Here is a 15,185-nt window from a genome sequence, read left to right as displayed (position 1 = left end):
ACAGGAGCATACTACGGAAACAAATATCGACAGGGCCGTCAGATGACTTCCGGCTCTGCCGTGAGGTGAAATGCAAGCGCCCGTCATCCACGTTACCGTCATGTAGCTTGAATATACACATAACATGGTACGACTGTACGGCATTTTCGGCATCACGACGGGCACCCATTATCCCGTGTTGGTCAAGCTACACAAAACCACAAATATTTAACCCAAAAGTCACTAACAAAATGTGGGAACTTTTCAAAACCTACTGGTCGCTTCTTGTTGACATTGGGGGGTCGGCACTTTGACACAAGCGCCTGTTTAATTGATGAGGGACGGCGCAGAGGACGACACAGTGGATCACACGGCAACGCCACACGCGCACAATGCAGTGCCTGGCAGATCGGCAGGGACAAATGGCACGACTCCCCCGGTAATTGGAAGCGCTCGTTGAAGCGAACGGGCGACTTGACTTATCGTTTTCATGGCGTGTTGTGTATCCAGGCCACGTAGGGCGGAGGAAAAACAAAAGCGGTTGAGGTGAAGTGCTCAGACTGAGTGGAGGAGCGCCGAGAGGGGCTGGGATTATGGGTTGTAGTAGCGACCTGTGCGGATGATCATATAATCAGCGAGACGAGGGCCCGGCCGCTGCTAGTGTTGTCCAAGTTCTTCACACAGTTTGCCTTCTATCAGGATCGATGTCGCCTCCGTCCTCGTGTGCTGTTGGTAAACTTTACCTTTTGTCCCCGTTGTGAATATTGTTCATTAGTGTTGCAGCAACATCTGGTTTTAGTAGTAGCCGTTTCCCAGCTTCATATTCGAGTCGGCTCATAAACCACGTGCTAGCACTCGTCACAACTGCAGCTTCACATCATTCAGGCCGCCACTAACACGAATTAAAAAAAACCACCAAGCGGACTGTCCAAGGGAACGTCCGAGGCTACCTTTGAGAGTTTTGGAGTGGGAATGAATATCAGCCAGAGTGTTTTGTCAAGGAATTTGTCATGACTGATGGTGTGTCCTCTAATGCCTGGCACTTTGTGGACACAAGCAACAATCGATGGGAGCGTAATACTGTCGATCTACATACGATTTAAAAACAAAAACTTGCCATGGAAAATCCAGCCAAATGTACAGCTACTTTGGTCACCATCTTCTGCCTTTTCTTCGCACAAGGTTAGTCATTAATTTACATTTATTTCGTTTGAATGCAAACAGATAGACAGCAGACAGACAAACAGGAACACACACACACACACACACACACACACACACACACACACACACACACACACACACACGAGCTCACATGTACATACATAGTCTTCCCTTTTGCTTCTTTACATAAGAAAGCGAGTAACCAAAAACAATTGGTTGGTACGGTTTGGAAGATATTGTTTCACGTTACTTCTTCTGTCAGAAAAGAAATCATTGGGGGAAAAAAGAAGACCGATTTCAGTTAGAACTCAAAAGAAAATTACACAATGCACATTAAACGACTACGACTGGGAAAAGACCTCGTTTGATGTAGTGTTCCGCCAAGGAAAGTTCAAATGAAAACAATAAACCCCCCATTGACACAATGAGCAGAAACAATAAGTTGTTAAAATTAACACAACTGATATAATATGCTCGTCTCAGCGTGGATTTTGTGCACAGCCTTGAATGAATGTAACACAAAGAATGTACCACATATTAGAATTGTTTTATTTTAGTTACGTCAACAATATTGTTCAACATTGACAACTACTTTCGATTTTGTTCCTTTCAGAATGATTATATCATTTTAGAAAACCATCTCAAAGTATTCATTCAATCAATTATAGAGCGTAGGTGAAAACTATTTACTACTTTGAAAACATAGCTTCGTCGTGATAAGGAATGATAGATAGACTAAGCTAGGTCATCGTGAAATTCTCATCCTTAAGGTAAAAACGGGTTCTTCCCCGTCAAATAAAACTAGTGCTTTTTTGAGAAAAAAAAGATGTTGGCATAATTATGTATACATTTCAAAATAGCATATTCATCTTTTATTTGAACAGATGCTCGTGCAATACTCCGTCAAAAATATCCGATTCGTAAGTGTGGTTCTATTTTGTTAGCCTCATTCAATAAAACAAAACAAACCGAAAGAAAGGTTAGTTATTGGAACGTGTAATATTTGACCACAAAACAACACCATCAAAAACCTTTCACAATTACATCGACCCGGTCTTTATTGTGGACAAACAAACACATAATGTGAGATGAATGAAACATCCGAATGAAATTATCGACTCTGCCAGAGATAGGACGAACAGCATTACCAGCTATTGTGTTTTCAGCGTAGCAATAGGGCCCGATATTTAGACGAGACAAGTATAATGCCGACGAGTCGAAGACGAGTCGCATTATACTTGTTCGAGTCTAAATATTGGACCCTATTGCTACGATGAAAACACAATAGCGTTTATATAGCTATTCTGACATTAAATTCTGTGTTAAAATCATGTTTTTGTCAGCAACAAGTACCAGAATGGTCCATGTCGTTGATTGCAGACGACGGTTCACTTTCCGCATGAAGCCACGGAAATAAGCGAACATTGAAAAACCCACGGACATGTATTACGGAGAAAACTCGAGGTAACCGGATGTTTAGCATTACGTCAATGTGCTAGGAATCATATGACGTCATGACGTATCATGCTTGCCTACGTATATTGTATGTTCGAAAGTCTGACTTCTGTTGGGAATTCGCGTGGTGAAGACTGCGGTAAATCTGTAGATGATAAGAGAACAAGGATTGTCTCAGAAGAAACGACTAAATGTTTTAGACCGGTAACTTCATTTCAACATTGCACTATACAATGGACGTTTGACAGGAGAGTTTGCTGATTTTGTGTTAAACATTGGAGAGATGATCAGATCGTCTGCTAGAATCAGAGATAGGTCGCTTCAGATTGCAGCTTCTGGAAATTTGCAAGGTTTGTTGCCTGTTAAAGAACTGGATTTTACACGTAATGTATGTCATGTACAGTAAGCAACAACAAAAACACACACAAAGCAAATGGCATCGTCTGTCGACTAGTCACAGAAACAAACCTGGCGAGGTATGCGTGTACTTTATACACGTGGAAGAAAGCGGAACCATGCGTCTTTGTTATCGACAATATGCTTTTGGATATTGAGTAAAATGGCCGACTTCCGCCGCATTATGCTTTGATGATCGGAAGAGACCATCCAATCACAGCCCCCGAATTCCCCCACGTGTTCATCAGAATAGCTATATTATCTGATAAGTTTCATTAATCTCACATTAATTGCTTGTTTGTCAACTTTAAAGACCATTGCGTCGATGTACGGGTGAACATTTTGTTTTGTCAAGTAGTAAACGTTCCAATTATTCTTCTTTGTTGTTTTGCTGCTGTTGTTAATCCTGAATTTTCGATTTCTGTTATCCGCATCATGTACACTACATTGGGGTGTGCACGTTAAAGATCCCACGATTGACAAAAGGGTCTTTCCTGGCAAAATTGTATAGGCATAGATAAAAATGTCCACCAAAATACCCGTGTGACTTGGAATAATAGGCCGTGAAAAGTAGGATATGCACCGAAATGGCTGCGATCTGCTGGCCGATGTGAATGCGTGATGTATTGTGTAAAAAAACTCCATCTCACACGGCATAGATAAATCCCTGCGCCTGGAATATGTGCGCGATATAAATTGCATAAAATAAAAATAAAAAAATAAAAAAATAAATCCCTGCGCTTAGAACTGTACCCACGGAATACGCGCGATATAAGCCTCATATTGATTGATTGATTGAGTCCGTTCATGTGAGGACATTACGAATAGGAAACAATTACTTTTTAATAGCCATAACTTTTTTTACAACTAATATTATATATAACGAAATGCCGAATTACAGCTTATCGACAATAGTGAAACAAAAGATGTGTTTTTAAAGCTTGGGATACAAGCAGACTATTGCATTTACTGTGTGCAATATATTGGAATGGTATGACATTATGGTTTTTGTGCAAATTTGTGCAATTGAATTTGTATATATCTTACAACATGTGTGCAGCTGTATATAAATAGTGGTCACAAAGCAACGATTCCAGAAGAGTCGACTCGCTGGCAGAAAAAACAACAAGTCGCGTGAAGCGATATAAAAACATTTAGTCCATCTCTCGACATCAAACTAAAAGATCAACACCATAAACCGATCTTTGCCGAGACTACATTTTGATAGTCTTGACCAACCATACCCGAAGACGGAGACGGGTCACGCTCATCTCCGCGAAGCATGCGAACCGTAGTACTTACTTAACCTATTTTCTTTAATTCTGAGCACATTTTAAGGGCAAATATGACATATCTATATATTTTTAAATTCAGGAGGAGATGAAAAATACAATGCCATCATTTTTAAATCTGTTAGTGAAAATTCAATTTTAATGACATTAATGAGCAAACTAATTAACTAATTTTAAGGCTTCTGAGCTGAACTGCAATCCAACAATTTGACTTTGTCAAAGATTGCTTGACTAATGTTTCAATACATTTGCTTGAAAAATGAAGGCGTGACAGTTCCGCCTCAACTTTCACTAAAAGCCGGATATGACGTCATCAAAGACATTTATAAAAAAAATGATAAAAAATGTCTGGGGATATCATACTCAGGAACTCTCATGTAAAGTTTCATGAAGATCAGTACAGTAGTTTTCTCTGAATCGCTCTACACACACACACACACACACACACACACACACACACACACACACACACACACACACACACACACGCACACACACACACCACCACCACCACCACCACCCTAATTCGATTCCCCGTCTATGTTAAAACATTTAGTCAAAACTTGTCTAAATGTAAAAAGGGGAGAATAATACACTAGATAAATTTTACAATAAAAATTATTATTATTGGCGCTTGTATATGCATGTTTTGATGTAACAATTAGGTTATTAATTTTTTCCTTTACATATTCTTGATACTGCGACCACAAAGCCATGATCACCCGCCCTCCCCCCTCCTGTGTGTTGTAATTGTCCCCGTGCCTATGTGATATAATGTAAAGCCTCTAACATCTCTCTCCCCTACGACCAGATGGTTATGGGAATACCTTTACCTTTACCTATACATGTAAAAAAAAAATTAAAACAAATATATAAAGGGGAGAATAGCATACAGAGTCTACCCAAAGAAATTGAACACTTCATCAATGCTTTTCCCCCTAAATAGTAATACTGATAAGGATGCATGATTTTCTACAGCGCAGAGGTCCAGGGAGAACCTATTCAAACTGCTGTACAATCAAATAACAAGTCGCGTGAAGCACGATTAAGACATCCAGTCGCTGGTTGGCCTAAAAGACCTAAACTGTTGAGTCTGTCAGTTAGTAAAGTGCGGGAGCGAATAAAAAAAACCACTATCGCCAAATGTCCATACATTTATGTATATGGACAGTCTGTTTTATAGTGAGCTAAAGGGATTAACAGAGAGCAATGCATTCATGAGAAGAAAATAACAGATGATTCCGAATTCATACAGCTTTTCCCAGCTTTGATAATTAAGTTCATATGTTATTCATTGACATAAAGGTAAACGTGTAAAAATGATGTTCTGCTTTTTTAAATGTACAATCTTTAGCGATGTTAAATGATCTTATTACAGGTGTGCGTCAGAACGTGGTGTTACGTCGGTACAGACCGGCGCCCTTCATTGACATTGTTTTCTTTATGCGCTATTCCTCCGATCAGTGACCCGAACCGTGACCCCCTCCCTCCCCCAACGACCCCTCCGACTGGAAATACACAGGTATAGTGACTGCTCATTCGCACATAGTTATACACTCCGGTGGACCTGATCATTATTAGTACATGGGCTACAATACGTGTGTTGTCAGGCGTATAACGTTCGTCCAGTAAATGCCAGACCGTCAGTAACCCGGTGTAACACGAAATTTTTACTCCACGAAATTTTCCTACGAAATTCTTACTCCGAGTAAATTTTTCGTACGAGAAAAGAACTCCCCAAGGCACGAACAAATTACTCCCTCCACAAAATTTTTACTCCCCATTTTTTTTACTTCCAGTAAAAATCTCGTACGCGAAAATGGGATGCGGGCGAAGGGATAATGCCAGTATGTGATCTCGCGCAAACGAATGTCGCGCTACCCTCCCTCCACCCCTTCCACCACCAAGACTAACAGGGGACAAGAGAGTAAAAACTTCGTACACCTGGCATGGAAAGTTAAATTGCTCGTGTTAGGAGGAAGTAATTTATTCGATTTTTATTCGTCAGGGGAGTAAAATTTGTGTACGAAATTTTTACTCGTAACTCACCTGTCGTGGGGAGTACTTTTCTCGTGTAATGGGGGAGTACTTTTTTCGTAAAGGGAGTAACATTTTCGTACGAAATGTTTACTCCGGAGTAAAAAATCTCGTGGGAGTAATTTTCTCGTGTTACACCGGCACTGATGTCTGTCGTTGTCTGTCCCTGAGGAGAGCGTTGTTGCAGAGTACAGTTTGTCTATGAATTATAGAGAACTTTGCCTTTGATTTCAAACTATTTGAATAATTATGTTCATAACATAGAAAAGTCACAGCATTTGACATTGCCCTGTAAAGGTTATTTAGCGCTCTATCTGAAAACCACGTTCGATTTGTTAATTATCTCCCTATGGCTCTACCAAACGAAAGTTATTGCCCTTGGTTGCAAATCAGGCTTAATTGACACAGCTTGTATTTTTTGACAACTTTAAATGGAGCAAAAGGTTGCAATTACAACCTAAGACATCCACCTTGGTAGAGAAATATACTTTTTCAGTCGGTTTTGTGAAAACGCGCGCATGATACAAAAAAAAGAGCCAGGTGATCCAGATTTCCGTCAAAAAATGACCACGGGTGACCGTACTGTGCGTTGTGCCCTGACACAACTAGGACATTGAGTCGAGTGCCAGAGGATTGAGTATACATTTTCAGCAAGTGTTACACTAAAATGTCCGCACATTTCAGTTAAAGCTCAATTAAAAATGTTTTAAAGTAATGGCACGAACAAAATTACATTCTCTGCAAATTTTGGTTTTCACTCGACCACTGGAACCAACTAAACATAATCATCAATAAAAAAAATAATACGCGAAGCTGTCTTCATTTCTCTTGGTTGGTTACTGAATTTCGCACACATTTTTGGAGCCCCGATGTCTCATGCGGCCATTGTCAAACTGAGAAGAGGGAAGACGAAATACACTTTTATTATTTGATTGTGTGAGAAGAAAAAGTAGTCTTCTTTTATTACTTACCAGTAACATTTCTGTGCTATTAATATTACAGTTATTACAAACGAAATACTAATTCACAATAATTACTAGTATATATAAACTTAGCAAAAACATTATTGCAGCAAATTTCTCACCCCAATTTAAGCGTTAATTCCCGCGTCATTCCACTCAAACTTTCTATGCCATTTAAGTCCGTCCACTTGACTATCTGGCACACCTTTTGAATCAAAGATTTCTTGTACAGGGTTCACGTGACCGCCGCTCAAATACAGGTACTCCCCAAATCGACGTGACCAAAACGGAAGGGACCAATTAAAATTCGAAGAAAAATCATAATAGGCACAACTTGGCAACATTAACACACAAGGAGAAAGTAAACTCCGTTATCTACAAAGAACATGTGTCGGATGTAGTTAATAAATGTGTTTGCCAACATTTCAGGGAGAGCAGATGCATCATGAATGACCGCGGGGACACTTGTACACACTGACCGTTCCTGTAACACCCCTCCTCGAGGCCCTTAACAGATACTGCCGTTGTATGCCGGGTGACCAAAACAAGCTAATTAGTGCGTCAGTTATGCATTGCTCAGGTCCCTTATTCCACCAGGAGTCCTCTGTTGAAGCAACCTTTTCGTCTCATACGTGATCAGACTGCATAGAGCAGCGTGCTCCGTATTGTTTCAATAGCTGTCTATTATCTCTATGCAAATGTACGACCGAGCCCTACATATTTTGCATATATTGCCCAACAGTTTAATATATAGTGGGTGAAGCAGCTTGTCAATTGTTGCTCCCGGCTGTCGGGGCTGCAACTGAGACATGTTGCAGGTCAGGGTAGCTTGACCTAACATAAAATGATATCATATTTTGTTCCCTACTCAGGAGAGCTTCTGAAGGTCCTACACGTATTGTTGGTACTTGTGGTCCCCTGTCGTGGAAAACTTAGATCCTGATTTTTCTTTTTAAAGGGGAGAATACGTTTGACTTTTGCTGTCGTAAATTCAAAATACCTCATGAGTGAGCATGAGACATTCTTCAAACTTGCAACTAAGTGAAGCTCTCTTTGACAATGGATTAAATAAAACATGTGTCTGTTTGTCTCGCGGGTACGTTCATTCAGTACGAGTGTCTTGTCCGCTTCAGTGTCTGCCACCACAAAGCACTTCTCATAAAAAACGAGTTTGTCAATATACTCATGGAAGCTTTACTTGTAGAAACATTCATAATTATGTGACTGAGTACTGTTCTGGTGCTAATCCCTGCTGATCTCTCTGAATGCCGAGTTCCAAGTGTACGTTCTACAAAATAACTTCATAATGTTATGTGGACAACTTCACTGGGTAACAAAGTTCAAGATTGTTTCAAGTATCAAATTATTTTCTGCTGAGAATACCTCCATTCTAAAGTTCATTGATCAAAACGACGTCCCAAAAACTTTCTGAAAGATCAAATGCACTAATTTGAATTATTGATACAAATTGTTAATATTAATTTGCTAGAGAAAAAAATATGGAAGCAAGCATTGTTGCTTACACAAAAACCTTTGGAAAATAACCAGAACAAATATGCTTTCCATGACGTCTCTCAGGTCGCAAACTTGGTACACACTCTCCACGAAAATCGTCTGACCCAATTTTAAATCGTTAACCTTGAGAAGTTTTAAAAAAGAAAGTAAAAACGTCCAAGACAACGGTATGCATGCCAGCATTCAGCACAAACAAGATTGTAGGGAATTACTAGTTACCGCCTTCCAAGAAGAACCCTTTCATTGTCAAAGATGAGTTCCTTTACATAATTTGTTTTATGTTACATTGTCTGTAACTCTAATTCAATATGTTTAATAAATTGATTACCGTGTAAATAAACGAATATACAAATGTATTCAATAGGTCAGCGAGTAAGTACTCAACAATGCGTCAACAAGCCAGTGTATTCGTTCTGTTGCGTTTCAGTGACGACGGTGACAGCCAACAACCAGACGGCACTGATGGCTCACTTGTTCACAAACTACGAGTCCAGAGTGCGGCCAGTGTGTGGAGTAGACCGGCCCATCGAGGTCAAGGTCGGATTGGCCATCAGGCAGATCATAGAGCTGGTAAGAACCCCGTTTGCCAGGTGTCATTGTAACGGGAGCTGTCAAGCGACGACACCCTTTCCACTTGCCTGGCAAACGTGTCCCTTTATTGCGAGTGCACTTTCGTCCCACGAATACTTGTTAAGTTTAAAGAACAATGAGCAAGGGAAAATGTTTTACAATCTCACTTTGCCTCGTATTGTGGTGTGAACTCATCCTCAAAAGCGAAGTTTATAATTATATTCCCTTCTCTCTCTGATGGATGTAGATTTTGTTTTTGTCTCCGTCTTTACTTTCTTCTCACTTTTCAGCGCGTGTCTTTCCTCGAATGTTGCTGTTGTTATTTTATGTTTGTGCTTCATCGTATCAGTACACAAGCCGAACTGCAAAAACTTGGATAACATACAATTTACTTGCAAAAGAACTTTACTGTAACCGCACGAAACTGTTCTGCTGTCCCGCCAATCGGCGTTCACGCCAATTTTGTCGGCATCAAATCGAAAGGAAAAAGGTATCTAATCAGGTGCAAAGGTGATCGTGATGTGAACCTAACCTGAACCAGTCTGACGGTTGTGAACATTGCAGTTGACACATGGTGCATCAAAACTCTGCTTTTAAACGCCACCAGGCATTATCTTTGGTTTTTGAGTATTTAGTATTTTTATTTATTTATTCATTAAGGAGATTTCCATAGCGCATAACTAAAAGCACTATGCGCTTTACAATATCACTAAGTATAAGCACACGCAAACAATACTCTGATTAAATAGAACTTAGCTTAGCAAGACATACTAAGAACACTAAACATTTGAGTTCATACAAAAATAGAGAATTAAATTAAATACTGGACAAGCGATTTAAATAAGCTTAAGGCCTACACCAACTGCAATGGGCTATTTCAAATACAAAAGTTTAGTTAACTATAAAAGGCAGTGCATAAAACTCCATAATCCTAAGAGGGTCGAACAAATAAGAAACATAAGACTATTTTACTATAATTACTTCATAAGAATAATAAACATGGAATACAAAGCTGTAATTGTTCACAACAAATTTAAAAAGATGTTCATGCCATATTGCACAACACATTTTGACACACACCCAATCTCACACAAGCGCACATACATACTTACACACACACACACACACACACACACACACACATACACGCACACACACACACACACGTGCACACACACACACACACACACACACACACACACACACACACACACACACACACACACACACACACCCACACACACATACAGTAAATTCAACAAATATGTAAATACATAAAAAGAATTAAGTAAGCGTTTAAAACATATTTTACAAACAATAGTAGTACGTATATATAGTGTTAAATATGTGAGACTACCCAATACAACATATTTAACTAGTGAGTTTATTTAAAAATGCTAGCAGATATAATCATATCATGAGGCAGGCGTGTGCTTTAGGTATTGTAAGCAGACTTGAAAAGGTGGGTTTTAAGGGTCTTTTTGAAAGTAGAAGAGGTTTCACAGTGACGGATGGGGTGGGGAAATTGATTCCAGAGAGTGGGAGCAGAAAAGGAAAAAGAACGGTCGCCAGTGGTTTTAGTTTTGGTGCGTGGGATGGAAAGTATTCTGCTGTCAGTGGATGAGCGAAGCTGTCTGGATGGAGTGTAAGGATGCAAGAGTTCAGAAAGATAGACAGGAAAGTGAGGATCAGTGAAAGAGTTGAAGCAGATGTTGGCGGTCTTGTGTATGATGCGGGAAGATATAGGAAGCCAGTGGAGTTGTTGCATGAGTCGTTGTATGTGGTCGTGTTTCTTTGCCCTGAAGATGAGTCCAGCTGCTGTGTTTTGGACTTTCTGAAGTTTGTCTGTGAGGTGCTGGGGAATGCCTGTGAGTAGAGCGTTGCAGTAGTCAAATTTGGAGAGAATGAGAGAGCAGACAAGAGTTTTGGTGGCGTCAAAGGAGAGAAGATGTCTAATGCTGCTAATTTTTCTGATCTCAGTGTATGCGGATCTGTCCATGTTCGTGATGTGCTTGTCCATGGAGAGGATGTCTGTGAAGGTCACTCCAAGGTTTCTAGCAGAGGATGAGAGTTTGATGTCAGAGTTGCCTACAGAGATAGAAGAAGGAACGGAAGGAGGGAGAGGCTTGTTTTTAGGGTGGATGAGTAGGACTTCGGTTTTGTCGTCGTTTAGTTTTAGTTTGTTGCAGGTCATCCAGCGCTTGTCGTCGTCGACACAGTCCTGCACGCGGCGGATGGTGGAATCGAGCTGATCCGGGGGGCAAGAGCCCCGGAGTTGTGTGTCATCTGCAAAGGTTTGACTGAAAACCGAGTGGTGGCTGATGAGAGTTGATAGAGGTTTGGTGTAGAGGATGAAAAGGACTGGCCCGAGAACAGATCCTTGAGGAACTCCTAGTGTGTCACGTTTCAATATATCACTTAAGGTGATTATGAACCGGTTAATTACTACTAATTAACTAACCACACCACGATCCACTCTCGCAGTCATACAATTAAATAGAGTCAACAAAAGTATAAGTTTCAGACGCCTGTTTATGTATAAACTCTCCACCTCCCTCGAGCCTTCACTCAAAATATGTTCCTTTTACGTTCTCAACACGTAAAAACCCAGTGTTCACTGACAAAATGCCAGTAGTATGTAGAAAATTATAGTAACACGCTGAACCCGTGTAAAATACAGTCAAATGAGAATGTTCTGTTCGAAAAGCTCTAGTTCGTGCAGGTGTCACACCCCCCACGTTGTCACTACTCCAATGAAATCATAGATACGAAAAGACAACGGTGGTCAACGGGGTGCGTACGACATGGTGCACTTAGCTTTATCTCTGCTGCTGCTGCTTAGCCGGTATGCTGGTTAGTCGGTTCGCTGGTTAGCCGGTCCGCTGGTTAGCCGGTTCGCTGGTTAGCCGGTCCGCTGGTTAGCCGGTCTCCTGGTTAGCGTAGCTTCAACAGTTCCCGCCAGAGTCAGCCGTGCAGATGTTACAGGAACGTAACGAAGCGAGGCGAACGAAACGAAGGCTGCAAACAGAAAGCATCGGTGCACTAAACATGTCAGCTACCCCTCACCCACCACCTTAAAACATGTCATCTTTAAATATCTCATCGAGCACGTGGGCCTGCACAAAACGGACTTTTTACAACAACAAAACAGCCATTTTCCGTCCTTCTCTCCCTATCTGCAAAAACCATATACAGATTAGTATTTTAGCGTCACAGAGAGTAAATTATGCGCTAACCTGGAAAGAACAACAGAGAGTATTTCATTCCACAACACAGACTCATCAACAGCGTTAAATAATGATTTATTACCTCAAAAGCCTATGATTGTACTCTCAATGGAAGCAAAGTCCGCTTCCTCCCTGGAACAGCCTCTGTTCGTCAACAGTGACCAAAAACGTCCAGAACCCCTTGTCGAATCCTTATGCGAAAGCCATCGCCGACGAAGGAATGTTGACGACTTGTCCTCAGCAAAACATGTGGCAGTGGAAGTTCCCCTAGAGTGCCGAATATAATATTCGGTGAAAAACCATCATACTCTAGAAACTGTATTAGATCCTTCCCCTTCTGCCGCTGGGTGTCAAGTGTCCCGTACTCGTGTCTCTGTCAGACAACCTAGCCAAATACACGTGACTGACCTTGTCACAAAACCAGTCCAGCTATACACAATTCTGCCTCCCCAAGCAGAAAAAAGACACGAGAAATTCAATCCCTGAAAATCCCGTGTGCGCTGTCAGCGAAAAACCGTCAGCCCTATGATAGCAGAAACCCGCACTGTGAAGCTCGTGCGTTTCAAAACATCCGTGCTCGTTGAGCACTGTCAGCAAACTCTGCTGTGTCCAATATCACGCACAGGCGCTTTCTATCATAACCGACCAAGAACAGGCACTCCACTGAGTGACACTTTCTTGGTCTCTGTCACCCGATCGTGACATAGTGAAAGGGTGAAAGTTTTGGAAGTGTGGCTGCCTGCTGAGACTGTCTGTGTTCTGTCCGAGAGATAGGATTGAAACCAGGTGAGTGCTGTGCCGGAAAGTCCGAAAGAGAGATGGCGGCGGTCAAGACGGATCTGATGGTCTATTGTGTCGAAAGCTGCTGAGAGGTCAAGTAGGGTGAGAATGGAGAGATTACCACCATCCATCGCGCGCAGGAGGTCATTCATGACACGAACAAGCGTTGTCTCGGTGCTGTGACCTGCTCGGTAGGCGGACTGTGTGGTAGGAAAGAGGTTGTGAGAGTGAAGATAGTCAGAGAGTTGAGAAAGAACAAGTTTTTCAGTGATCTTGGAGAGGAAGGAGAGGTTGCTGACAGGACAGTAGTTTTTCAGGGTGTTCGGATCTAAGGACGGTTTCTTGAGCATCTAGGCATTCTACAAGCAGTGGGACGGGGATGGGGTCAAGGGCACATGTTTTGGGAGCGGATTTAGTGATGACACGCTTCACCTCTTTCTCGGTCACGGGTCTGAAACCAACAAAGGATGACGCTTATCAAACTCGTCGAGCAATGTTCGTAAATTATATTGGCTTCGCCTGTTACACAGCGAAACATACAACTTCCTTTTCGTCAATTGGTCTTGTTAAACAAAATCCAGGGTTGACTTAGATTCATCAAACCGGTAGCAAACAGGTTTTTAATGCATGATCGAATTGGTTGTCTCTACAGACTTTTTAACATGGTATACTTACACAGAAGAATGGAATTGTATACTGGTACTAAAATCTGGATGATTTCTTCGTCTTCTTTTACAGGATGAGCCCAAGCAAATTTTGTATCTCAACGCCTGGTTACGTTTGGTAAGTTTACAGTTATACCCTGCAACACAGTGCATTACAGTTTCTTGTTAGGCAGTACAATGCCTTGCAGCGTTAGTCAATTCAATCCCTTGCGCAAATAGTATTTTCTAAATCGAAATTCGTACTTGGTTCTGAGTAATTTCAACAATATCATTTAAGACTTCTCTGAACCATCGTATCATGGACCTTTACAAAAAAAAGTGTGTTGATCAACATACCCACACAAGCGGTGTCATACTTTACTGTAAAGTACGAGAAATAATTGTGAAATTTGCTTTATACTTAGTGTGAATGGAATAACAACACTGCAATTGTGAAATTTGATTAATACTGAGTGTGAATGGAATAATGTGAAAATATACTCAGTACAAATCAGTAAGATGTTTCTTTTCAAAACAGTCCTTGAATGAGAAATGGCAAGATTTCATCTTTATTTCCTTAAATGCAGAAGACAAAAACACTGAAATGAAGAGGTTGATATACCTATTTTGTTTCTTTGCAGTCGTGGTTTGACTGTCAGTTAGTGTGGGATTCCACCCAGTATGGCAACATCTCCAGCGTGATCGTGCCCTACAAAACCGTGTGGGCCCCAGATATCACGCTATACGACAAGTGAGTGTTTCATTACTTACGTTGTGCTTCTGGAATGCATTAGCATGTTTTTCTTGCTGAATAACTGTCAGGTCACCCTGCTATTGTGACAGACGGGATGCTTAACCCAGGGGCGGATCTGGGGGGGGGGTGCAATGGGTGCAATTGCACCCCCCCCCCTCCCGAGGGACAAAAAACAAAAAACAAAAAAAAAAGAACAAAAAAAAGAAGAAAAATGTATCACCTGAAAATAGCACTTTACACGCTCAGATTGCACCAGATTGCACAATTTTGCTTCCTTTTTAAAAAAAAATTCCGGGGGGGCATGCCTCCGGACCCCCCTAGCATGCTCGGCGCTTCGCGCCATCGGTTCGGCGCTTCGCGCCTTCGCTGATAAGATAAAAAAAAAAAAAGAACTTTGCACCCCCCCCTTT

The 15,185-nt window shown here is 41.2% G+C and overlaps 1 protein-coding gene across 1 annotated transcript in view; it reads left to right on the top strand.

Annotated features, from left to right (window-relative positions):
• The first annotated feature begins 370 nt into the window (after positions 1-370).
• LOC138976441 (neuronal acetylcholine receptor subunit alpha-10-like) overlaps positions 371-15,185 on the top strand; it is a 35,786-nt gene continuing 20,971 nt past the window's right edge. Inside the window, exons 1-4 of the mRNA XM_070349299.1 lie at positions 371-1,161; positions 9,228-9,370; positions 14,116-14,160; positions 14,663-14,772. Coding sequence (XP_070205400.1) covers positions 1,098-1,161; positions 9,228-9,370; positions 14,116-14,160; positions 14,663-14,772 — 362 coding nt within the window. The 5' untranslated portion in view covers positions 371-1,097. The remainder of the gene's footprint in view (positions 1,162-9,227; positions 9,371-14,115; positions 14,161-14,662; positions 14,773-15,185) is intronic.

The sequence above is a fragment of the Littorina saxatilis genome, linkage group LG1 (genome assembly GCF_037325665.1).
Source record: "Littorina saxatilis isolate snail1 linkage group LG1, US_GU_Lsax_2.0, whole genome shotgun sequence".
Classification (NCBI taxonomy): domain Eukaryota; kingdom Metazoa; phylum Mollusca; class Gastropoda; order Littorinimorpha; family Littorinidae; genus Littorina; species Littorina saxatilis.
The sequence above is the reverse complement of the archived record's forward strand: the minus strand, read 5'-3'. Positions and strand labels throughout refer to the sequence as shown.